Here is a 26,463-nt window from a genome sequence, read left to right as displayed (position 1 = left end):
AGTCAGGGATAAATAAAAACAAATGTCATATGGTCCACGACCTACAGCGTTTCACCCACTGGCCACACGGTGTCTGCCCAGCTGGATTGGTTCTTCAGAGGATGCTCTCCACCTATCACGATGCTTCGTTCAGTTTCTTCACGTCGCTCGATGTTTTACCAGCAACATCAACACTATTTCATGCAGAGTCAGGTGGCTAGCATACGGAACGCCCTTAGTTCGTAATTGCACCCGAAAAGGTAAGTTTCAGAGCAACGATTAGATGGTAAGGTTATTTCTACCATGCGTCACGTTTGTGGTCGAGAGATTGGTTGTTGTTTTTTTTACGAAGCGTGAGCGTTGCTTCCACTAATCTTCCTTTAGGTTAGCAATCTAGCTAGCGATACATATTTTATGCTGTAGCTTGCTAGTTTAATGTAAACCGTTATCAATGTGAACCTTCCAGGGGCCTTTGATGTTCCGGGTGTGCATGGTTTTGCGTTATTCATCGCCCGGTCATGAACATTTTAGCCTGCAAGCTCGATTTACTTTATCTAAGAAATGTCATGGAATTAACCTTAGTTTGCGTCTACTGATTGCTTTGATGTGCTAAATGACGTCCCCCCGCCCGTCAGGCGACTTGGGTCCTATATGTTTTGTGTATGTACAGGCCATCGGGAACATCTTCGGCATTGAAACATCTGGTTACCGACGATAATAATTGTGGGTTTGCAGAATAACATTGACATTGATGCAAATGACTTCCTATTCAATTGAGCACTGACCATATCGATAAGTCATGACAGCTATGGCCATATCGTCATGATACCAAACTTTCCACGTGCACGTTTGCAGCATCTCTGTTTGGTCAAATGTATACCAAATGGGCCTAATAATCGGCACCATCAGTCCCATTGAGACCTCTGCATAAATAGCACAGTACAGCAGCTGTAGTCTGCTTGAGAGAGGACTCGTTTGCCATTCACAGGCTTATCTGGTCTCGGACTACAGATCAGTGACAGGGTTGATCTGTAATGATGCTTAGAATACTCCTCTGCTCCAGATGGCATTGTGTTGTTGCCCTCAGAGCAGCATCTGTTTGTTTCCAGGGTTGGAAAGAAGCTGCTTCTTCAGCGATCCACCGTAATGAGGGATCACAGAAGTGTAATGGCTTTAGCCTCAGATCTCTAGGAGCAAGGTAGTAAGTTGTCTGTCTTTGCCTGCCATGGACTCCATTATAGCTGCCTTGACAAAAAGTGACAATGTGTAAATAAGTAATCTTGCTACGTGTGTGTGTGTGAATTTCTCAATCACTGACTGTGTACATTAGCATCTCAAGCAAGTGGAAATAGATGGCGAGAAATAGGTCAAGACCCATCTGAGATCAAAGTAGGTCGTGGGTGGGTCAGGCAGGCAAGCTTGGCCTACATCTTGGGTCTCTTCTCACCAAATTTCTCTCCTCAAGCTATTGTGGAACAGTGTGGGTACATGAAAAGAGAGAGGTTCCAAAACACTATGTTGTGATTAGGGTTGCAAAGGGTCGGACATTTTCCGTGGGAAATTAAGCCCGGGAACGTTTCTTAAATTCATCAAAAGTTAGCTTATAACAGTGAACATTTTTTTGTGGGATTCACATAAGGCAATTCTAGGTATTGTGGCATATTTTGGTTAAACTATCCCCAATTCAATGGAATTGCAACCCTCTGCATGCACAGTGCATTCTTCCATCACATGTACAGCTGATTCTCAAGATCTTGCACACTAATGAGATGCTATTGAGTATACACTACTACACTGTCTTGAGCCAAGGAAGACATGCATTCTGGTAAGTTTTGAGGACCAAACTGGGTGGGGTGAATATATTTTATATGACATACAAGTGTGTTAAAATAATTTCTAACTTGTTAACAGTCTCTGCTAGTTAGTTTTTGCTACCATGTGGGTTTTAGCTCGCTTGAGCCTGCTAACTGAGGAGTGTTAATTCACCTGTTTCCATACATGTTTCATTTTAAAACATTTATCTTACAAAGGAGTTGTTTAATCTAACTGCTTAACTATTTATCTGTACACGGAATTGTATTTTTTGAAACACTTTTTCTTCTAATCTTAACAGGAAAATAAGAGACATTTCACTGCAGCTAATGTAGAAGGAAACACTGTGTACATTTCCAAATACTGTGCCAAATCATATGTGAAGAACAAAGATGCAGAATCATCTGGCCCAGTGCATAAAGTTCCCTCGGCGCTCACAACAAACAACCTCTGACAAAAGTCCCTCTACTTCTATTCGAGGTGAAAATGATGAATCAGACACCTTATCGATAGCAACAGCTCATGGTCCTCCTGGAATCAGAAGTTTTTTTGACTCAATGGAGGAACGAAGTCAGAGAAATGCTGATGAATGTCTTGCTCAAGCTGTGTATGCAACTGGTTCACCTCTGATGCTCACAGGCAATGTGTACTGGAAGAGGTTTCTGAATGTTCTTCACCCAGCATACACCCCTCCAACCAGACATGACTTATCTACTCATTTGCTGGATGCAGAGTTCAAGTGCAGGTCAAGACATTCATAGAGAAAGCAGACTGTATTGCAATCATCTCTGATGGGTGGTCGAATGTTTGTGGGCAAGGAATAATTAACAAAAATCATCTCCATCCCTCAACCAGCATTCTCCATATCACAGACACAAGGGACAACAGACACACCGGTCTCTACATTGCAGATGAGCTGAAGGCAGTCTATAAAGGACCTTGGACCACAGAAGGTATTTGCACTGGTGACAGAAAATGCTGCGAACATGAAGACTGCTTGGTCTAAAGTGGAGGAGTCCTACCCTCACGTCACACCCATTGGCTGTGCTGCTCATGCATTGAATCTTCTCCTCAAGGACATCATGGCACTGAAAACAATGGATACACTCTACATGAGAGCCAAGGAAAAGGGTTAGGTATGTGAAGGGTCATCAAGTTATAGTAGCAATCTACCTCACCAAGCAAAGTGAGAAGAATAAGAGCACCACATTGAAGTTGCCCAGCAACACTCGTTGGGGTGTTGTCATCATGTTTGACGGTCTCCTGGAGGGGAAGGAGTCTCTCCAATAAATGGCCATATCACAGTCTGCCGATATGGACAGCCCCATCAAGAGGATCCTCCTAGATGATGTATTTAGGTAGAGAGTGGTAAGCAGCCTGAAACTCCTGAAACCTATAGCAGCAGCCATTGCACAGATTGAGGGAAACAATGCCATCCCGTGTGATGTTCAGACTCTGCCAACATATCTAATCAGCCACCTGGTGGAAGGGACTTTGTGGATCTGAGGCTCTTTCCCCTGTTGCCTCCATCATCCTCCAAATCCCACCAACATCAGCCGCCACAGAGCACAACTGGTCCTTGTTTGGGGACTCACACACCAAAGCACGCAACAGGCTGAGCAATATAAGGGTTGAAAAATTGGTGGCCATCTGGGCAATTGAGGCTTTTTGAGCCTGATGACGAGCCATCCTCAACAAGGTTGAAAAGTGACAGTGAAGATGAGGCCTCAGAGTCTGATGTTCAAGAGGTGGACATTGAGGAGGTCCAGGGAGAAGACATGGAAGCCTGAGAGGAAGACCGTATAGAACCTGAAGCTTTTCATTTGCGAAGGATCATTGGGGATCATTCAATATTCCCTTTCTTTTGTTGTTCAGTGAAACGGTCCCATGTGAAGAGTCAACTCATTTAATTAAAGTTAAATTTGTGACTAAATAATCCTTCTATTGGAAGGATTTTGTTTGTCTCCGTATGGTAAATATATCCAATGCAAAAAACATCTACATTTAAATGGTATTAATACTAATTTGACTATATTCCCGTTAATTCCCATATATTCCCATTAATTCCCATATATTCCCATTAATTCCCATATATTCCCGTTAATTCCCACGGAAGGTTTCCACCTCTGAATATTCCCCAAAATGAGCAACCCTATACTGAACTAACCCCTTGTTGGGAAGCCATTCATATGATGTTAGGTTGCACAGGACATTGCCAGAACACCTGGTATAGGTTCTTTAAATTAACTTCTGGTAGTTGTCTGGGATGTTGCTAGAATATTCCTTGTGATATTCACATAGGAGGGAACAGTGCTCTGCTCTGAAAATAAAGAAGTGCCACTTCGTTGTTTATTCTCTGTTGAAACTGGCCCTGTTTGATATTGTTATTGTGTTGTTACTTGGTAACGAATGACGGAGGAGGATTCCCAAGGGTTCCATGTCATGTTCTGGATATGTCTCTCTTCTTCAAAAGAGAAACACACAAGAATCATTGCTCCAGCCTGCTTTCCCCCGGTAACACTGGGACCACTAACTGTTTCAGTTGGTGGCACCAGCCCATGATTAAACATTTTGTTGCTGCGTCACACAATATAAACAACAGTAATCGCCTCGTGAAGTTACTCACAGTGAAATAAGCAGTTGAAGCAACAAAGTGTTTCCTTGCCGACAAAAGAGGCTGGAGAAGTTGGGGTCAATTTCAATTCATGAGGTACACTGAACATTTTCAATGTTTTTTAATTGGAATTGAGGTTTGGTTTACTTTCTGAATTGACCCGGAATTGAAATGGAATTGACTCCAACCCCGGTGTTGAGTAGGAGATGTAATGAGGCAGGGGTCATTGGTGAAGTACAGCAGGTACCAACAGGGAGAAAGGCTACAGAGATCCTCTACATAAGCCTAGACAACACAAGCCACGAGCAGCCACCCCAAGCTGAGTGGGAGACGTGATTGAGGTGACCGGGGGGGGGGGCGGGGGTGGATAGAAGCGGTGTGAGGCAGAGCAGGAGAGACACAGAAGACAGAGATTATACAGAGGCAGTTATAGGGAGTTGCATGAATAGAGAACATGTGAAAGAGAGTCCAGGAGAGAGCATAAGTAATTCACTCCCAGAAGACTGTGTTGGTAAAGAGGGAGGGATGTATAGAAGAGATATACAGTGTGGAGGTACAGGGGGGGAGAGTCAAGGCCACCTGGATGGGGTGTCTCTTCCCACACACCTTCTCCTCGTTGTGAACTTGGCTGGGGGATGAGTGTATTTTTTTTTTCTGTCGGCTTTGACTCCACAGTCTATGGGGCCCAGTCAGTTCGCACACGCTGAGCTCCAATCCCCTCAACAACATGTCAGGAATCATCCTGCCGAGAGAAACCGCTCCGTCAACATCGGAACAGATCATGGACCCAGATTGGGTTGTGAACAGGGGGGTGTACTTGAGATAGAGGTAAACAACCTTGTTTGGCTGGAATAGATAACCTAACCCCCTATAGAGACTGGGAGTCCAACCATTCTGAGAAGTTGTGACTGATTCCTGCCCTGTTTTGAAGTTGTGAGCACATGGAGAAGCAGTATGCTCGTACGTTGCCTAAGTTCAAACAGCTGTAGGTTGATTTGGTTCTGAAGAATGTTTATGAAGTTGCTTTGTGTTTGCGTCATCTTGTTAGGATTTGTTTGTTGGCACCTCAACTCGTTTTCAGTTGAAAGAGCTAAGATAATGTTGAAAGAGCTAAGATAATGTTGGAAGAGCTAAGATAACGATGAAAGAGCTAAGATAATGTTGAAGATCTAAGATAATGTTGAACGAGCTAAGATAATGTTGAACGAGCTAAGATAATGTTGAAAGAGCTAAGATAATGATGAAAGAGTTAAGATAATGTTGAAGATCTAAGATAATGTTGAAAGAGCTAAGCTAATGTTGAAAGAGCTAAGATAATGTTGAAAGAGCTAAGATAATGTTGAAAGAGCTAAGATCATGATGAAAGAGCTAAGATCATGTTGAAAGAGCTAAGATAATGTTGCAGGTTGGAATTCCAAGTGTGTCTGGCTCATTTTACGTTTAGCAGTCGCCCTTATCCAGAGCAAGGTACAGTTTTGCTATTTTGCCCTTGAGCAAGGTCAAGACCAAGGCTCTGTGTCCGTCGACAGACCTGTGTTGTAAATGATAACAAAAATGTCTGTCATTTAGGCTTTTTCATTGTTCATCAAGTCCTCTGTGTTGAAAAGTGAAATCTGGTTTTTATTTTGTGTTTTTGCTTTTAGTGCTCTGCTCTCCAGAGGTAGACCACTGATGGAGCATCGACATACAAGCTCTGGGGCCAGTCGTTGTCATGTTTCCATGCGTTTCCTCCTGGCCCTCTGCTGAGCCCCCGTCGCCCTGCGGTCATGTCTCCCTGCCCACACACACTCACACGCAGCCCCTGCCTGACCTACTGTGCAGCTGCCCTGCCCCGCAGGTGAACCCTCACCCCGTTCCAGACTACATGGAGTCCCTTATCGTGGTGACCGAGTACAAGGGAGGTGATGAGGTGGAGGACATGGAGTGCTCTGAGATGCCCTTCAGACCACACTCCTGTGACCTGCTGTCCCGCTCTGTGGGCCACCCCGAGGCCCTGTCCCCCGAGCCCCAGGGGCACAGGGGAAGACTAAACCTGTCAGACCGGAAGCTGTCCCTGCAGGAGCGCTCCCAGACGGCCTCGTCTCCCAACGGGCGCTACATCTACCCCTCGCTGCCCTACTCGCCCATCACCTCGCCCCACTCCTCCCCGCGGCTACCCCGTAGGCCCACCGTGGAGTCTCACCGCGTCTCCATCACGGACCTGCAGGTAGGCAACGCCGCCACAGCCCTTCTACCTTTTAGCCCCCCCCCCCCGGTCTTTGGAATAAAAACACCATTTTGTGTTAGTCAAACTCTATGAACACACATCAGCTGAACTTGTGTGTTTGTCTCCAGTGGTAAATGAAGCAGCATACTGGTATAAAGGTTGAGCCTATGTGAAGGTAAGGACCATGGTGTTAGTAGATGCCAGCTCACTCCCCAGTAGATCTCAGAAGCTTGGACCAGTAGACTCCCTGTCGAGATGGCCTGCGTCCCAAATGGCACCCTATTCCCTGCACAGTGCACTACTTTTGACCCGAGCCCTATGGGACCTGCTATTTGGGATGCAGCCATGGGCTGCATTCCACACACTTAAAGGCACACCCTCCTCCACTTACCCTCGCCTTATGGTCCTTGGGGGAATCCCTGCCTCCCTCTTTGCCATCGGTCGAAACAATTAGCCAAGAAAAGTCGGCAACGGAAGCCCCTCAGCCCTCGTTTGTGATCGAGTGTTGGAGAGCACATTTCCTTTCACTCCGGGGGCCTGAAACGCCCCAGAATTCTATTGGTCACGATTGGACATCTGCTAAGAAAAGTCATACAACACTTAATACCAACAGCAATATGGAGAAGTCAACATACCAGTCTAAGTCAAAACAAATGGAAATAAGTTAGAAATTGTACTACTAATGCACACGATGGCACAAACACAAGTAATTGTTTTTTTGTTTGGTTCGTTTATGGAAACGTTATCTAGCCCATACAACTTTCCCTGACTTACACGTTGTCCTTTCCGATTTACCTGATATCGTCGGATGGCTAGTTTTCGATGCCTGTGGATGTGCTGTCTTCTAGCCAAGATATGAAATTCAATCATAATTGACTGTAGCGCATACAAAGCGGACACAATAGCTACCGGGAGGTTCCATGATGCCTGAAAAACAACCGTGGGACGTGTGAGGAATTTCCTGGGCAAGGGCGGTCCGTTTAAAATGAACGAATTCCTCGCTTGCACTGCAAGTGTAACTCATCACACGTCAAGATACGTCGTCAGAAGTGTCCACTGAATTTGAGGGCTGATGGGAGAAGGTGTGTCTTTCACATGTTTGGAATGCAGGCATGATCTCTCTGCTTGCTAGGCTGTTACCCTGCTCCCCGAACACCCCTAGACTTTACAGGATAAAAACGAGCAGAATCCATTACTCATGAATGGTACAGGCTTATATATATTTTATGTTTAGTCATGCTGACTTCTGGTAGTTTGTTTTCCAAGTTGAAACAAAAGGAAGGTTTTGTTAGTAAACATATTGCTTTTCCATGGATTGTTGGTTCTCCTAATGCTACACCTCGTGTGGTTCTGGCAGACCAAGAAAATGCATTAGTCCTGCAGAGATGTCAGCTTCTCTCTCTCTCTCCCTCTCAAAGGACTGCGTGCAGCTCAACCAGTACAAGCTGAAAGATGAAATCGGAAAGGTATAGTTGTCGCTCCTCAAAGCACTTCACCATTCCTCCACCATTCTCCTCCACCATTCTCCTCCACCATTCTCCTCCACCATTCCTCCACCATTCCTCCACCATTCTCCTTCACCATTCCTTCACCATTCCTTCACCATTCCTCCACCATTCCTCCACCATTCCTCCACCATTCCTTCACCATTCCTTCACCATTCTCCTCCACCATTCCTACACCATTCTCCTCCACCATTCCTTCACCATTCTCCTTCACCATTCTCCTCCACCATTCCTTCACCATTCTCCTCCACCATTCTCCTCCACCATTCCTTCACCATTCCTCCACCATTCCTTCACCATTCCTCCACCATTCCTCCACCATTCCTCCACCATTCTCCTCCACCATTCCTTCACCATTCCTTCACCATTCTCCTCCACCATTCCTTCACCATTTTCCTTCACCATTCTCCACCATTCCTCCACCATTCCTCCACCATTCCTTCACCATTCCTCCACCATTCCTCCACCATTCCTTACTGTGCGTGTTTAAAAAGTCAGAGGGGATCATTAAGGACACAGTTGCCGTCATTCTCACTTCTCCCTGCCAGCCTTGTCCTCATTTCAAATGGCCTAAAATCCGTGTCCCAGGGAGATGTAGAGGAGGATGAGAGGCTGGTATAAATAGTCTCCTCTCTCCTCTCCCCGGCAGAGTGGGTCTGTTCTGTGTGAAGCAGTAGACAATGGGAGCCTCAGGATAGGTGAATTTGGAGAGAGAGTTCTGCCTGCTGTCTAAACTCTCTGTGTACATGTGTGTGTGGTGGAAGGGGGGCGGGTCGATTTACATTTTTACTGTACTTGATTTGAAGCAGCTGGTTCTCATTGAGAGTACTCCGCCCACACATTTCCGGTGGGTCAGCTTGGGATAGCTATTGTGTGCGTGGGTGGGTGTTTGTGTGCGTGTGTTCTTTTGAGTGTGTACTGTAGGTTTTTATTTGTGTGGATGATTGACAGCTGCTGAACGTCACACTGCCTGTGCTCTCCTGTTCACTGACAAGGGCTCTTATGGTGTTGTCAAGCTGGCCTACAATGAAGACAACAACACTTATTACGTGAGTCCTGCTGGCCATCTTACACACACACACACACACAGTGGCGATTTTAACATGTACAGTTTACATACGGAACTTTTTTTTTTCACAATTCCTGACATTTAATCCTTGTAAAGATTCCCCGTCTTAGGTCCGTTAGGATCACCACTTTATTTTAAGAATGTGAAATGTCAGAATAATAGTAGAGAGAATGATTTATTTCAGCTTTTGTTTCTTTCATCACATTCCCAGTGGGTCAGAAGTTTACATACACTCAATTATTATTTGGTAGCATTGCCTTTAAATTGTTTAACTTGGGTCAAACTTCCACATGCTTCCCACAATAAGTTGGGTGAATTTTGGCCCATTCCTCCTGACAGAGCTTCTGTAACTGAGTCAGGTTTGTAGGCCTCCCTGCTCGCACACAAGTTTTCAGTTCTGCCCACAAATTTTCTATAGGATTGAGGTCAGGGTTTTGTGATGGCCACTCCAATACCTTGACTTTGTTGTCCTTAAGTCCATTTGGAAGACCCATTTGCGACCAAGCATTAACTTCCAGACTGATGTCTTGAGATGTTGCTTCAATATATCCACATACTGCCATCTATTTTGTGAAGTGCACCAGACCCTCCTGCAGCAAAGCACCCCCACAACATGATGCTGCCACCCCCGTGCTTCACGGTTGAGGTGGTGTCCTTCGGCTTGTAAGCCTCCCCCTTTTCCTCCAAACATTAACGATGGTCATTATGGCCAAGCAGTTCTGTTTTTGCTCCAGCCATTACCACGAGCCCGTCCACCCCAGTTAAGGTGCCACCAACCTCCTGCGATGTGCACGGGTTTGTAGCATGTAACGACAATCCCCTTTACTGTACATCTCTCCATACTTTGATTTCAGACCTCTCTCCCTCCTCCTCCCTCCTCCTCCCTCTCTCCCTCTCCTCCCTCTCTCCCTCCTCCTCCCTCTTTCCCTCTCCTCCCTCTTTCCCTCCTCCTCCCTCTCTCCCTCCTCCTCCCTCTCTCCCTCTCTCCCTCTCTCCTCCCTCTCTCCCTCTCTCTCCCTCCTCCTCCCTCTCTCCCTCTCCTCCCTCTCTCCCTCTCCTCCCTCTCTCCCTCCTCCTCCCTCTTTCCCTCTCCTCCCTCTTTCCCTCTCCTCCCTCTCTCCCTCCTCCTCCCTCTCTCCCTCCTAATCCCTCCTCCCTCCTCCCTCTCCTCCTTCTCTCCCCTCCCTCCTCCCTCTCTCCCTCTCCCTCCCCCTCTCCTCCTCCTCCCTCTCTCCCTTTCCTCCCTCTCTCCCTCTCCTCCTTCTCTCCCTCTCCTCCCTCTCTCCCTCCTCCTCCCTCTCTCCCTCCTCCTCCCCCTCTCCCTCTCTCCCTCCTCCTCCCTCTCTCCCTCTCTCCCTCTCTCCCTCCTCCTCCCTCTCTCCCTCCTCCTCCCTCTCTCCCTCCAGGCGATGAAAGTGCTGTCCAAGAAGAGGCTGATGAGGCAGGCAGGTTTCCCACGTAAGTACTGAGCCTAGTGAGGTTATATGGTCAATCCTGCAGAACACATAGACTATTCTAGGACCCTACAGTAAGACTTTGCTGCTGGAGACCACTGAGTCCAGATGTAGACTATTCTAGGACCCTACAGTAAGACTTTGCTGCTGGAGACCAGTGGTTACCAACCTTTGCTGAGTCCAGATGCAAGCCAAGGTCTACCGCTCAGATAACAAAATATGTACCTATTGAAAACAGTTTTGTAGCAATGTGGTTTGTAGTAGGCTACATCACTGCGTGTTGGCTGTGCTTGAATTACCCTGCCAATGTTCTTCTCAGACCAGTTTGAAATTATATTTTTTTTTAAATGAAGCTACATGACCATGATAATTTGTTGTATTACTTGTGAAGCACAGCTGAGTGAGCAATATCATTGGCTTTTTATGTAATGATGGCCTGATGGCCTGCATCTCATGGTCAGTCCCTCCTCTCTCCCTCCTCTCACCCGACTCCCCGTCCCTCCTCTCTCCCTCCTCTCTCCCTCCCTCCTCTCTCCCTCCTCTCTCCCTCCCTCCTCTCTCCCTCCTCTCACCCGACTCCCCGTCCCTCCTCTCTCCCTCCTCTCACCCGACTCCCCGTCCCTCCTCTCTCCCTCCTCTCACCCGACTCACCGTCCCTCCTCTCTCCCTCCACTGAGAAAAGGGAACACAGTCTTTCAGTTGATGGCGAATCTCAAGTCGCACAGCATTATTTCTGCCTCATGCCCTAATTCATGTTTGTCTGATGTCCATATAAAGTGAAATATTACTCAATTTCAAAAAGAGACAAGCCGCTAATAATAACAATGCAAACTTATGGGAACACCTTGTTGTACTCATTCACACAGCTGCAGTGCTGGTTGTCCTCATTCATTACAGCTACAGTGCTGGTTGTACTCATTCATTACAGCTGCAGTGCTGGTTGTACTCATTCATTACAGCTACAGTGCTGGTTGTACTCATTCATTACAGCTGCAGTGCTGGTTGTACTCATTCACACAGCTGCAGTGCTGGTTGTAGTGTGAGTAGAAGTAGGGATGCACATTTTATGGCTTATAAAAGTTTTGAACAAAGTATTGACAGTGCTGAATAATGACTTAAACATGAACTTACTCATCAGTGCTTTGCTGTATTCGTTGACTCTCTAGTCATGGTCTTGAAATCTCTCGTTATCAACTTTGCTGTGCGTTCGAGGTTTCTTTTCACAGTCTATGGCTCGAGGAAACTGTGCAAACACCGTGATCTGAGCTTTCTGATTGGCCAGCTGTAGGCCTATAGGTACACTTGATTTGCTCTCTGGGCCTGCCAGGTAGGCAGAGTTCTACGTTCAGACACATGAAATGGTTCAAAATGGGGACACTTTGCCTTCCCGGCCCTAATGCTGCTGAATCAAGTGCACCTACCGCCAACAGCACTAGGGCTGCTGAATCAAGTGCACCTACCGCCAACAGCACTAGGCCTGCTGAATCAAGTGCACCTACCGCCAACAGAACTAGGCCTGCTGAATCAAGTGCACCTACCGCCAACAGCACTAGGCCTGCTGAATCAAGTGCACCTACCGCCAACAGCACTAGGGCTGCTGAATCAAGTGCACCTACCGCCAACAGCACTAGGGCTGCTGAATCAAGTGCACCTACCGCCAACAGCACTAGGGCTGCTGAATCAAGTGCATCTACCGCCAACAGCACTAGGGCTGCTGAATCAAGTGCACCTACCGCCAACAGCACTAGGGCTGCTGAATCAAGTGCACCTACCGCCAACAGCACTAGGGCTGCTGAATCAAGTGCACCTACCGCCAACAGCACTAGGGCTGCTGAATCAAGTGCACCTACCGCCAACAGCACTAGGGCTGCTGAATCAAGTGCACCTACCGCCAACAGCACTAGGGCTGCTGAATCAAGTGCATCAACAGCACTAGGGCTGCTGAATCAAGTGCACCTACCGCCAACAGCACTAGGGCTGCTGAATCAAGTGCACCTACCGCCAACAGCACTAGGGCTGCTGAATCAAGTGCACCTACCGCCAACAGCACTAGGGCTGCTGAATCAAGTGCACCTACTGCCAACAGTGTGAAAGGAATTTAAAAAAAAAAAAAAAAATAGGAACGCAAGGCTTTATTGTAGTTTTTTTCACAGAAATGTTTGGAGATCGACTAGAAATTTCTTGGTGATCGACTAGGAATGTCTTGGTGATCGACTAGGAATGTCTTGGTGATCGACTAGGAATGTCTTGGTGATCGACTAGGAATGTCTTGGAGATCGACTAGGAATGTCTTGGAGATCGACTAGGAATGTCTTGGAGATCGACTAGGAATGTCTTGGTGATCCACTCGGAAGGCTTTGGAGATCCACTAGGAATGCCTTGGAGATCCACTAGGAATGTCTTGGTGATCGACTAGGAATGTCTTGGAGATCCACTAGGAATGCCTTGGAGATCGACTAGGAATGCCTTGGAGATCGACCAGTTGATCGCGATCGAACCGGTTGATGACCACTGCTGTAGACTAACCAGACCACTACACTTTCTCCCCTCCCTCCCCCCTCCTTCCTGTCCACCTGCAGGGAGACCACCCCCCCGTGGAGCCAAAGCAGCCCCCGAAGGCCCCCCTCAGCCAAAAGGACCGCTAGAACGGGTCTACCAGGAGATTGCCATCCTAAAAAAGCTGGACCATCCCAATGTAGTGAAGCTAGTGGAGGTGAGGCTCTACAATCTGGGTGGTGTTTGTCCTCCTAACACAAGCTGTTGTGTGTTGCCAATGCATAATACAATAGCAACACATTATGTCACTGTTTTGAGTTCAGTGTTATTTTCATGAGACAGGAACCTCCCTGCTTCAATTGTTTTGTCAAAAATGTCATACAATATTATTGTGACTGCTCGTTGGCATTGTCAGTGATTGCAAGTGGGTTTGTGTTTACAACAGACTGCTAATATTGTAGTGTGCTGTCGGTCTAGTATGTGTGCTCCTCTGAACCTGCGTCCCTCTCTTCTCCTGCCAGGTTCTTGACGACCCTGGTGAGGACCATCTGTACATGGGTAAGATTGGCCTGATTCTGAGCTTGAACACACACACACACACACACACACACACACCGATAGATATCCCTTCAGTTCACATGACACAGCCACTGTTCAACATCGTTATGAGGTGTGAGACACACACGTCCCACTCGCTTCCTAATCAGACCCACTCACAGATTTGATCATTTTCATCATGATAACTAACTCGCTAAAGCGTTGATGATGTAGTAATGACGGCATCTCTGTTCTTTTTGCAGTGTTCGAGCTGGTCAAAAAGGGGTGGGTTAATCCTCTTGCTACTGTAATCAGTATAAGCTGGACTGAGCTCAATCTCGTTAAGCACTGACGCTCAATTCACTGCTCTCTCGCTGTGTCTGTTTGTGTGTGTGTCTCGCTCGTGTGCAGGGCTGTGATGGAGGAGTTGCCCACGGACAAGCTGCTAAATGAGGACCAAGCTCGGTTCTACTTCCAAGACCTAGTCAGGGGGATTGAGTTCTGTGAGTGGGTTCTCTTCTCTAATCACAGTACTGTCTGTGCTCTCCCTCTCTTTGTTGCTGCACACCGGTAGCTCACCTGTGTTCCCTATAAATGCTGTTGTGAATGAAAGATTTGCACCCACATCCTGGCTGCGAAGCCGGAACATCTGTACTCGATCCCTGACGCAGTGACAATAATACACATGAAGTAAGCTTCATGCGACACCTGTTTGAGTGTGGACCCATCACACCTGTTTGAGTGTGGACCCATCACACCTGTTTGAGTGTGGACCCATCACACCTGTTTGAGTGTGGACCCATCACACCTGTTTGAGTGTGGACCCATCACACCTGTTTGAGTGTGGACCCATCACACCTGTTTGAGTGTGGACGCATCACACCTGTTTGAGTGTGGACCCATCACACCTGTTTGAGTGTGGACCCATCACACCTGTTTGAGTGTGGACCCATCACACCTGTTTGAGTGTGGACCCATCACACCTGTTTGAGTGTGGACCCATCACACCTGTTTGAGTGTGGACCCATCACACCTGTTTGAGTGTGGACCCATCACACACACCTTTTTTGCTTGTCTGAATTTGCGCGTTTTACGCACCCACCAAACATTTGGGAGAGCACAATGGTCTTCTTCTGATTAGCTACTCTTCCTCTCTTCTGCTCTTCCTCTCTTCCTCTCTTCTTCTCTTCCTCTCTTCCTCTCTTCTTCTCTTCCTCTCTTCCTCTCTTCTTCTCTTCCTCTCTTCTTCTCTTCCTCTCTTCTTCTCTTCTTCTCTTCTTCTCTTCTCTTCTTCTCTTCCTCTCTTCTTCTCTTCCTCTCTTCTTCTCTTCCTCTCTTCTCTTCTTCTCTTCCTCTCTTCCTCTCTTCTTCTCTTCTTCTCTTCCTCTCTTCTCTTCTTCTCTTCTTCTCTTCCTCTCTTCTCTTCCTCTCTTCCTCTCTTCTTCTCTTCTCTTCCTCTCTTCTTCTCTTCTTCTCTTCCTCTCTTCCTCTCTTCCTCTCTTCTCTTCTTCTCTTCTCTTCTCTCTCTTCTCTTCCTCTCTTCTTCTCTTCCTCTCTTCTCTTCTTCTCTTCTTCTCTTCCTCTCTTCCTCTCTTCTTCTCTTCTTCTCTTCCTCTCTTCTTCTCTTCTTCTCTTCCTCTCTTCTTCTCTTCTTCTCTTCTTCTCTTCTTCTCTTCTTCTCTTCTTCTCTTCTTCTCTTCCTCTCTTCTTCTCTTCCTCTCTTCTCTTCTTCTCTTCTCTTCCTCTCTTCCTTTCTTCAGCCACCCACTACCTCCTTTCCACAGTGCACATAATCACAATAGCTTTCCGTGGCATTATTGCACTCAAGCACAGTGTGCATCCGAAGTGGCACCCTATTTCCTATACGGGGCTCTGGTCAAAGTAGTGCACTATATAGGGCATAGGGTACCATTTGGGACTACTTCCTATACGGGGCTCTGGTCAAAGTAGTGCACTATATAGGGCATAGGGTACCATTTGGGACTACTTCCTATACGGGGCTCTGGTCAAAGTAGTGCACTATATAGGGCATAGGGTACCATTTGGGACTACTTCCTATACGGGGCTCTGGTCAAAGTAGTGCACTATATAGGGCATAGGGTACCATTTGGGACTACTTCCTATATGGGGCTCTGGTCAAACAGAGCAGTACACACGGATAGATGGAGGGAGAGAGATGCACTATAAGGGTACTTCAAGCAGCACTCAAACCTCTCTTCCTCTCCCACATACAACTACTCAGACACCCCCCCCCTACACTTTAACACACAGAGTCCTCCTTTCCCTGTATCTTCAGGAGGTGTTATACAGAGGTGTGTTTGTAACAGATTGAGATCGCACCGGATCAACTCACCCACAGCTTAAAATGGCGCCGTTGAATCAGATCCTTTTCAGTGCTTAGTGGGTTGTCAAATCAAACTGTATTTGCCACACGCGTGAAATGCTTACTTACAAGCCCTTAATGTATGACTCGTTACCGTGAGAGTCTCTGCTAAATGACTAATGATGCTGTGCTGTTGTCTTCCAGTGCATTACCAGAGGATCATCCACCGGGACATCAAGCCCTCTAACCTCCTGGTTGGGGAGGACGGTCACATTAAGATCGCTGACTTCGGGGTCAGTAACCAGTTTGAGGGGGCCGACGCCCTCCTGACCAGCACGGTGGGCACGCCCGCCTTCCTCGCCCCCGAGACTCTCTCCGAGACCAGGAAGAACTTCTCTGGCAAGGTGAAAGAGCTTCTGTCAGTGAGCTTCTCTCTGAAAGTCCTTAAGGGCAGCTGTTATGAGGAAATGATGTGGGTTGTAAGTGAATTCTGTTTCTTCTTATAGGCATTGGACGTTTGGGCCATGGGAGTGACGTTGTACTGTTTCGTGTTCGGAGTGGTAAACCTCTCCTACTGTACTCTATATGTTACTACAATCCACAGCTGCATGATGCAATAGTCCAGCCTTATGACTGATACGACGCGTTCTAATGTGACTCCTGTCAACAGTGTCCCTTTATGGATGAACGCATCATCAGTCTTCATCAGAAGATCAAGACTCAGCCAGTGGAGCTGCCAGAGCAGTGAGTTCTCCATTCAACTCTACCGGGAGGGGATACGATCCATGATTAATGAAGGACCCTAACTCTTGTTGTGGCCCCTACAGTTCAGACTTATCGGACGATCTGAAAGATCTGCTACTGAAGATGCTTGACAAGAATCCAGAGACCAGGATATCAGTACCGCAGATTAAGGTCTGCTTTTTAGTGATTTGTGTGTGTGTGTGTGTGTGTGTGTGTGTGTGTGTGTGTGTGTGTGTGTGTGTGTGTGTGTGTGTGTGTGTGTGTGTGTTTGTAATGCACTTAGTGTGTGTGGCTGCATCACGTTGGGCCTCTCTCTGCTCCCTCCAGGTGCACCCGTGGGTGACGCGGAGAGGAGAGGAGCCCCTCCCTCTGGAGGACGATAACTGCTGCATGCTGATCGAGGTGACCGAGGAGGAGGTGGAGAACTCTGTCAAACACATCCCCAGTCTGGCCACTGTGGTGAGTGGTGGGAGGAGGACACACACAGGCCACACTGCACTGCCTTCATAGCGAGAGTCTGTAGTTGATACTTCCTTTTTTGGGACTTATAAATGAATGATATGTGCCCATTGATTCTTGAAGAATATAATTTATACAGTGGGGAGAACAAGTATTTGATACACTGCCGATTTTGCAGGTTTTCCTACTTACAAAGCATGTAGAGGTCTGTAATGTTTTTATCATAGGTACACTTCAACTGTGAGAGACAGAATCTAAAACAAAAATCCAGAAAATCACATTGTATGATTTTTAAGTAATTAATTTGCATTTTATTGCATCACATAAGTATTTGATACATCAGAAAAGCAGAACTTAATATCTGGTACAGAAACCTTTGTTTGCAATTACAGAGATCATACGTTTCCTGTAGTTCTTGACCAGGTTTGCACACACTGCAGCAGGGATTTTGGCCCACTCCTCCATAAGACCTTCTCCAGATCCTTCAGGTTTCGGGGCTGTCGCTGGGCAATACGGACTTTCAGCTCCCTCCGAAGATGTTCTATTGGGTTCAGGTCTGGAGACTGGCTAGGCCATTCCAGGACCTTGAGATGCTTCTTACGGAGCCACTCCTTAGTTGCCCGGGCTGTGTGTTTCGGGTCGTTGTCATGCTGGAAGACCCAGCCACGACCCATCTTCAATGCTCTTACTGAGGGAAGGAGGTTGTTGGCCAAGATCTCGCGATACATGGCCCCATCCATCCTCCCCTCAATACGGTGCAGTCGTCCTGTCCCCTTTGCAGAAAAGCATCCCCAAAGAATGATGTTTCCACCTCCATGCTTCACGGTTGGGATGACTCATCCTTCTTCTTCCTCCAAACACGGCGAGTGGAGTTTAGACCAAAAAGCTCTATTTTTGTCTCATCAGACCACATGACCTTCTCCCATTCCTCCTCTGGATCATCCAGATGGTCATTGGCAAACTTCAGACTGGCCTGGACATGCGCTTGAGCAGGGGGACCTTGGCCTGAGCAGGGGGACCTTGGCCTGAGCAGGGGGACCTTGTCCTGAGCAGGGGGACCTTGTCCTGAGCAGGGGGAACTTGTCCTGAGCAGGGTTACCTTGTCCTGAGCAGGGGGACCTTGGCCTGAGCAGGGGGACCTTGTCCTGAGCAGGGGGACCTTGTCCTGAGCAGGGGGACCTTGGCCTGAGCAGGGGGACCTTGTCCTGAGCAGGGGGACCTTGTCCTGAGCAGGGGGACCTTGGCCTGAGCAGGGGGACCTTGGCCTGAGCAGGGGGACCTTGTCCTGAGCAGGGGGACCTTGGCCTGAGCAGGGGGACCTTGGCCTGAGCAGGGGGACCTTGTCCTGAGCAGGGGGACCTTGTCCTGAGCAGGGGGACCTTGGCCTGAGCAGGGGGACCTTGGCCTGAGCAGGGGGACCTTGGCCTGAGCAGGGGGACCTTGTCCTGAGCAGGGGGACCTTGGCCTGAGCAGGGGGACCTTGTCCTGAGCAGGGGGATCTTGGCCTGAGCAGGGTGACCTTGGCCTGAGCAGGGGGACCTTGTCCTGAGCAGGGGGACCTTGGCCTGAGCAGGGTCCTGAGCAGGGGGACCTTGTCCTGAGCAGGGGGACCTTGGCCTGAGCAGGGGGACCTTGGCCTGAGCAGGGGACCTTGGCCTGAGCAGGGGGACAGGGGACTTGTCCTGAGCAGGGGGACCTTGGCCTGAGCAGGGGGACCTTGGCCTGAGCAGGGGGACCTTGGCCTGAGCAGGGGGACCTTGTCCTGAGCAGGGGGATCTTGGCCTGAGCAGGGTTACCTTGTCCTGAGCAGGGGGACCTTGGCCTGAGCAGGGGGACCTTGGCCTGAGCAGGGGGACCTTGTCCTGAGCAGGGGGACCTTGGCCTGAGCAGGGGGACCTTGTCCTGAGCAGGGGGACCTTGTCCTGAGCAGGGTTACCTTGTCCTGAGCAGGGGGACCTTGCGTGCGCTGCAGGATTTTAATCCATGACGGTGTAGTGTGTTACTAATGTTTTCTTTAAGACTGTGGTCCCAGCTCTCTTCAGGTCATTGACCAGGTCCTGCCGTGTAGTTCTGGGATGATCCCTCTACTTTCTCATGATCATTGATGCCCCACGAGGTGAGATATTGCATGGAGCCCCAGACCGAGGAGGGTGATTGACCATCATCTTGAACTTCTTCCATTTTTGAATAATTGCGCCAACAGTTGTTGCCGTCTCACCAAGCTGCTTGCCTATTGTCCTGTAGCCCATCCCAGCCTTGTGCAGGTCTACAATTTTACCCCTGATGTCCTTACACAGCTCTCTGATCTTGGCCATTGTGGAGACGTTGGAGTCTGTTTGATTGAGTGTGTGGACAGGTGTCTTTTATACAGGTAACGAGTTCAAACAGGTGCAGGTAATACAGGTAATGAGTGGAGAACAGGAGGGCTTCTTAAAGAAAAACTAACAGGTCTGTGAGAGCCGGAATTCTTACTGGTTGGTAGGTGATTAAATACTTATGTCATGCAATAAAATGCAAATGAATTACTTAAAAATCATACAATGTGATTTTCTGGATTTTAGTTTTAGATTCCGTCTCTCACAGTTGAAGTGTACCTATGTTAAAAATTACAGACCTCTACACGCTTTGTAAGTAGGAAAACCTGCAAAATCATCAGTGTATCAAATACTTGTTCTCCCCACTGTAAATGCCTCATGAGTTTAGTTCAACTGTCGCACCGCATCAGAACCCAACATATACACTTGTTTTGCTCCAATGTTTGTTAACATCGTAAACGGACACTGCACAGCCTCAAAACATGGTTTTAAACTATAATTTTGATATCCACAGCTCTGTTTATGAATTAAAGAGTGGTTATATTTCTCCAGACCCATTCCTCAGTTTTTTACCAAAATGCGCTGTTAATTGTTTCAGTTAAGGATTCTAGCTTTAACACTGGATTAAACATGATAGCACTGGATTAAACATGATAGCACGGGATTAAACATGATAGCACTGGATTAAACATGATAGCACGGGATTAAACATGATTGCACTGGATTAAACATCATAGCACGGGATTAAACATGATTGCACGGGATTAAACATGATTGCACAGGATTAAACATGATAGCACTGGATTAAACATGATAGCACGGGATTAAACATGATAGCACTGGATTAAACATGATAGCACTGGATTAAACATGATAGCACTGGATTAAACATGATAGCACGGGATTAAACATGATAGCACTGGATTAAACATGATAGCACGGGATTAAACATGATAGCACGGGATTAAACATGATAGCACGGGATTAAACATGATAGCACGGGATTAAACATGATAGGACGGGATTAAACATGATAGGACGGGATTAAACATGATAGCACGGGATTAAACATGATAGCACGGGATTAAACATGATCGCATGATAGCGGGATTAAACATGATCACTGCATGATAGGGATTAAACATGATAGCACGGGATTAAACATGATAGCACGGGATTAAACATGATAGCACGGGATTAAACATGATAGCACGGGATTAAACATGATAGCACTGGATTAAACATGATAGCACGGGATTAAACATGATAGCACGGGATCAAACATGATAGCACTGGATTAAACATGATAGCACTGGATTAAACATGATAGCACGGGATTAAACATGATAGCACGGGATCAAACATGATAGCACTGGATTAAACATGATAGCACTGGATTAAACATGATAGCACGGGATTAAACATGATAGCACTGGATTAAACATGATAGCACTGGATTAAACATGATAGCACTGGATTAAACATGATAGCACGGGATTAAACATGATAGCACTGGATTAAACATGATAGCACGGGATTAAACATGATAGCACGGGATTAAACATGATAGCACGGGATTAAACATGATAGCACTGGATTAAACATTGGATTAAACATGATAGCACTGGATTAAACATGATAGCACGGGATTAAACATGATAGCACTGGATTAAACATGATAGCACGGGATTAAACATGATAGCACTGGATTAAACATTGGATTAAACATGATAGCACTGGATTAAACATGATAGCACGGGATTAAACATGATAGCACGGGATTAAACATGATAGCACGGGATTAAACATGATAGCACGGGATTAAACATGATAGCACGGGATTAAACATGATAGCACTGGATTAAACATGATAGCACGGGATTAAACATGATAGCACGGGATTAAACATGATAGCACTGGATTAAACATGATAGCACGGGATTAAACATGATAGCACTGGATTAAACATGATAGCACTGGATTAAACATGATAGCACGGGATTAAACATGATAGCACTGGATTAAACATGATAGCACTGGATTAAACATGATAGCACTGGATTAAACATGATAGCACTGGATTAAACATGATAGCACGGGATTAAACATGATAGCACTGGATTAAACATGATAGCACGGGATTAAACATGATAGCACTGGCTCAGAACTCACACTCAGGCTCGTTTTGCAGCAGTCAGTCTCTTGGTGTACTGGGACAAGAGGCCACACTTTACAGTTCACAAAAGATACCTTATGAATGTTCATTCATTGATTTAACATCGTCAGTTTCCTTTCAGCTCTTTTGATTGTTTCATCTACAATTACTGTTGTACAGCTGGGTAGTTACACTAGTTACACAGAAGTTATAAAGTCATTAAACCACGAAGGCGAACTTGATATGAAGTGTTGTAACTAATAAACGACTGTTTGACCAGGAAAAGTGAATGATAAACGTAGGACATTTGTTCACAGCCACTCTGCTCTGTGACAGGTGTCAATCTGAACTCTGTGGTGTGGCCCATTCAAACGTCTCTGTCTCTGTAGATCCTGGTGTGGCCCATTCAAACGTCTCTGTCTCTGTAGATCCTGGTGTGGCCCATTCAAACGTCTCTGTCTCTGTAGATCCTGGTGTGGCCCATTCAAACGTCTCTGTCTCTGTAGATCCTGGTGTGGCCCATTCAAACGTCTCTGTCTCTGTAGATCCTGGTGAGGCCCATTCAAACGTCTCTGTAGATCCTGGTGTGGCCCATTCAAACGTCTCTGTCTCTGTAGATCCTGGTGTGGCCCATTCAAACGTCTCTGTCTCTGTAGATCCTGGTGTGGCCCATTCAAACGTCTCTGTCTCTGTAGATCCTGGTGTGGCCCATTCAAACGTCTCTGTCTCTGTAGATCCTGGTGAGGCCCATTCAAACGTCTCTGTAGATCCTGGTGTGGCCCATTCAAACGTCTCTGTCTCTGTAGATCCTGGTGTGGCCCATTCAAACGTCTCTGTAGATCCTGGTGTGGCCCATTCAAACGTCTCTGTCTCTGTAGATCCTGGTGAGGACCATGCTGAGGAAGCGCTCCTTTGGGAACCCCTTTGACTGGGGGCGCCAGAGAACCGAAGACCGAGGCACCGGTCTGTCTGCACCAGGACACGTGCTCACGTAAGTTCCCCTCTCTTCGGCCTTTTGCACGGCTCTCTAGTCAGTAGAGAAACATCTTTTCTAGACAGTTAGTTGCAAAATATCTGTGTTTTTCTCAGGTTTTCTAAAAAATCCTGGTTGTAGGATTCTGGATTTTCTACTTATTTCCGGAACATTTCTGGAAAACCGGGCAATTTTTAAGAAAGTTTCCAGAAATGTGCAATCCTACAATCACTTAATAATGTAATGTAGCTTCATATTGCAATAGAAAAGCTCAGTGTTGGGGGTTCTTTTGTACATGGCTAATTATTCTTATCTTGCAAAATGGATTCTTAATTGTCATTAAATTATAGTAGGAGGGCACGTCGATGGTGTTAAGATTTTCTTGTGATATACTTGTCTGTGCTTGGCAACCTCTTAATCTGCCCCCCCCCCTGCACTCCAGCAAAGGGAGAGCGGGCAATGTGAGATACTGCTACGTTCATAGTAACCACAGAAGGTAAAGGACCATGGGCCACTGCCCTTGCCTGCCTATCTAGCTCAATACTATTCAAGTGGTATGAAACTCACTTAAGTCCATAGGCATGAGTGGTGTTCGTCGTCAAGGGCTCCTGTGTAACAGATCAACATGCATTCAAGGGAATAATTATAGCCAATACACAGGGGTACTTGAAACCATGTCTGGGAACCTCTTGCTGATCCCCAACTGGGGTGACATGGGGTTCCCGTACGACCAAGTGCAATCTAAGGTGTTTCTGGTCAAGTGTGAACTGAACAGCGATGAGCAGAGCAGAAAATGTCAAGTCAGCAAATTAGAATGAATCAATCTCATCCTTGGCCAAGCACTTATAGAACTGCAGCCTAAACACTTTCCCTGTGAAAACCCTGGTTTAAATTTGGCCGAATATCTGTATTTAAAGAATGGGTCACTGATTCCTCCGCATGCAGCATCACAACACCCTCCTCCCTCCCAAGGACATACCAGTGAACTACTTTGATGTTGTTTTTTAAATCTCTGACCTGAATGTTCAACTAACAGCTTGCTAAGTTCCCTCTCTGCTCAATCTCTCCAGTAACGTAGCTAACAAGTGAATGGTTCCACTCAGTTTCCCAGCTAAACTGAGGTTAACTAGCTGTATCTCTACAGTGATAGAATTGACACAGGTACTTAGCACTGGTGGCTGTATTGAATTCTGCTCCTCCGTTTTGTTTCCTAGGAAACAAGAGAGCGGGGAGGGCATGCGAAGTATGGACCTGCCCTTGGTGGGCGAAGATGAGACTCTTTCCTGATGCAGTGTGGTTTCTCAGCGCGAGGGTGAAGGCCTTGCTAGCGAATTATGTTGGTTGAAGCCACTAATGTCTTTTGTGGAGGTGGGCAGGACTGTTATAGGGATGTGACGGGAGCCTGAACACCCTTTTGGTGAAAGCTCCCTCCTGACTGTCACTCACTAACACCCATCTGTAATGCATGCTCATGTTTCTAGTCACAGCATGCTCTGTCACAGGCTTCTGATATAAAGGTCTGTATTTTAGCCAAGGTACATGTGTTTCTCCAGGCCTCCTCTGTTTGAAAAGGCTCTCAGGTTTACTGCAGGGGTGTGGGGGACGGGAAGGGGTGTTTGTGGACGGTCGTACATTTTCAAGGGGCGACCCCTGTCCCCCACATGTTAGTAGAGCAAGTTACTTGACTATGATTGTCTGGACCACTCACCATCAATGTGGACCGTTTTGTAACGATAGACAGGAGAGGTTTATTGAAACGAAAAATAGAGAGAGAAAAAAAGGTTTACTACATTCATGGTATGCATGTGAGTTTGTTTCTTTCCCAGTGCAGCCATTGTTTACGCTACATAAGCTGCACAATCATAGAATTAGTTATCGATGCACAAACTATTTATTTTATTAATTCAGTCCTCACTAAAGGTTTGTTGTAAAATGTCTCCCAGTTACTACAACTGGTGAAGAGCTTTTTCAAAAAAACGCTGTGTTTTCTAACACATTTACTTCTGATGATACAATGTTGAAGCTCAAGTCAAAAATCATGTGTTTGTGGCATGTTTGTTTCTTTAAGCTTTTTATATGGTAATAGATTGACGGGTGTGGTTTTTAAACTTCTCATTTTCAGGACACCAAAAATAAATACAATTGTGTATTTTGTAAACTAATAGCAAACACCTTTAAAACAAGTGACTATTTCTAATTGCGATGTCATTGTGAAATGATAGGAATTATTGTCTCTTACAAATGAATTTCACTCCCAGGCATATAGTGTGGCTGCAGACCTCTTGTACAAATCTATGCATGACTTATCTGTTACGGAAGTGCTGGAATTGGTTTGAATGAGATAAAATTGTCATCAGATATGGTAAGATACCAACGTGTTCGTAGAACTCAGACATTGAGATAAAGTTGTCATCAGATATGGTAAGATACCAACGTGTTCGTAGAACTCAGACATTGAGATAAAGTTGTCATCAGATATGGTAAGATACCAACGTGCTCGTAGAACTCAGACATTGAGATAAAGTTGTCATCAGATATGGTAAGATACCAACATGTTCGTTGAACTCAGACATTGCCACTGGAGTGCAACTCTTTTTCCATGGCGAAGCGGTCGAATGATCTTCCTAGTTGTCTTGTGGCATGTTTATTTTTTATGTTTACCTCTTGCCTTTTTGTTGTTGCACGTAGTTAGACGGTGTTTGTGTATGGATATAGCTACAGTCACTGGACATGTTTGTGGTTCCACAGTATATCTTTGAAACAACATTAATTCAACAATTAATGCTTCCAACATACTGATTTTATTTAGCACCAACGTGTTGTATGTATGACAAAGGTTGTTTTATTTTTGGGGGGGGGGGGGGCATTTCTTGCATGTCACTACTGTATGTTTAAACAATCTGAATTGTATGTTGTGTGTTTTTTAAGACTTATTACTTACTATGCATATGAAATGTCACTCTGTGGTGCAGCGCTCCACCCTGTCATTGGTCTGTCATGTATACTGTGTTGTTGGATGGTACAGTATCTGAGGTCTCTGAATACAGTAGCTGACCGCTTGGTATGGCTGTACCTGTTTGGGGATCTCACTGTTCAGGGATACTATTATGGAATATTAAAATGAAGGAGGAGATACGGACGATGACCTCAGTCCAGATCAGAAGCGGCGCTTGGAGCGCTGGGCCTGTAACCGAAAGGTTGCTGGTTTGAATCCCTGAGCCGACGAGGGAAGAAAATGAAATGACAACTTGTTTTATCACTCCACATGAAAGTGCTCCTCTTCATTATATCATAGAAGAGGTTGGGTTTGACTACAGGGCTGAATTCAATGCAACCCACGGAATTCTGTATTATATTTGTATTTATACATATATTTCATCTTTGCTTATTGTTTCAGTCTTTGCCCAATCTTATTGAAAGGGCTAGGATTACCTTTACTGTCCATATCACACAATGTACTGTAGCATAATGCCATCCATTGTAGTGAGAGCTTTGGTGCCTCTACCCAAATGCATGCCAACATACTATAGAAATACCATTGAATTGTCATAGCATAACAGAGCTTCTCACAAAACAAGAGCTCATAATGATTGAATCTATTGTATCCAGTTCATTATTTGAGTAAATTACAGTGAACTTTTGCAATGTCTCCCGTCTCTGTCACATTATTTTTGGGTGCTTTGCTGTCGGGTTTTGTGGAAGCACTTGGTCACACGTTTTCAGGCCATCATAGGTAGTGGCCATACTGTATGAACATCAATTTATGTTACACAAGATGACCACCAGAGGGCGTCCTATGCCATTTCATGATACAATATGGAC

At 46.2% G+C, this 26,463-nt stretch overlaps 1 protein-coding gene across 3 annotated transcripts; it reads left to right on the top strand.

The window, feature by feature from the left end:
• Positions 1–26,290, top strand: LOC135544680 (calcium/calmodulin-dependent protein kinase kinase 2-like). 3 transcript variants are annotated; one of them, XM_064972481.1, is made up of 17 exons: positions 1–239; positions 6,049–6,611; positions 8,030–8,077; positions 9,112–9,165; positions 10,592–10,643; positions 13,219–13,352; positions 13,657–13,693; positions 13,936–13,957; positions 14,084–14,175; positions 16,200–16,399; positions 16,502–16,555; positions 16,666–16,739; positions 16,823–16,910; positions 17,067–17,198; positions 22,547–22,659; positions 23,084–23,137; positions 23,856–26,290. In XM_064972481.1, the coding sequence occupies exons 2-17, from the start codon at positions 6,117–6,119 to the stop codon at positions 23,926–23,928; spliced, it is 1,722 nt and encodes a 573-aa protein (XP_064828553.1). In that variant the 5' UTR covers positions 1–239; positions 6,049–6,116; the 3' UTR covers positions 23,929–26,290. The 3 variants fall into 3 exon arrangements, with proteins under 3 accessions (XP_064828553.1, XP_064828555.1, XP_064828554.1); XM_064972483.1 differs by lacking the exon at positions 9,112–9,165; XM_064972482.1 differs by lacking the exon at positions 23,084–23,137 and having other exon boundaries at positions 5–239.
• Positions 26,291–26,463: the final 173 nt, after the last annotated feature.

Source organism: Oncorhynchus masou, chromosome 8 (assembly GCF_036934945.1).
Source record: "Oncorhynchus masou masou isolate Uvic2021 chromosome 8, UVic_Omas_1.1, whole genome shotgun sequence".
Taxonomy (NCBI): Eukaryota; Metazoa; Chordata; class Actinopteri; order Salmoniformes; family Salmonidae; genus Oncorhynchus; species Oncorhynchus masou.
This window is presented reverse-complemented; position numbering and strand designations above follow the sequence as displayed.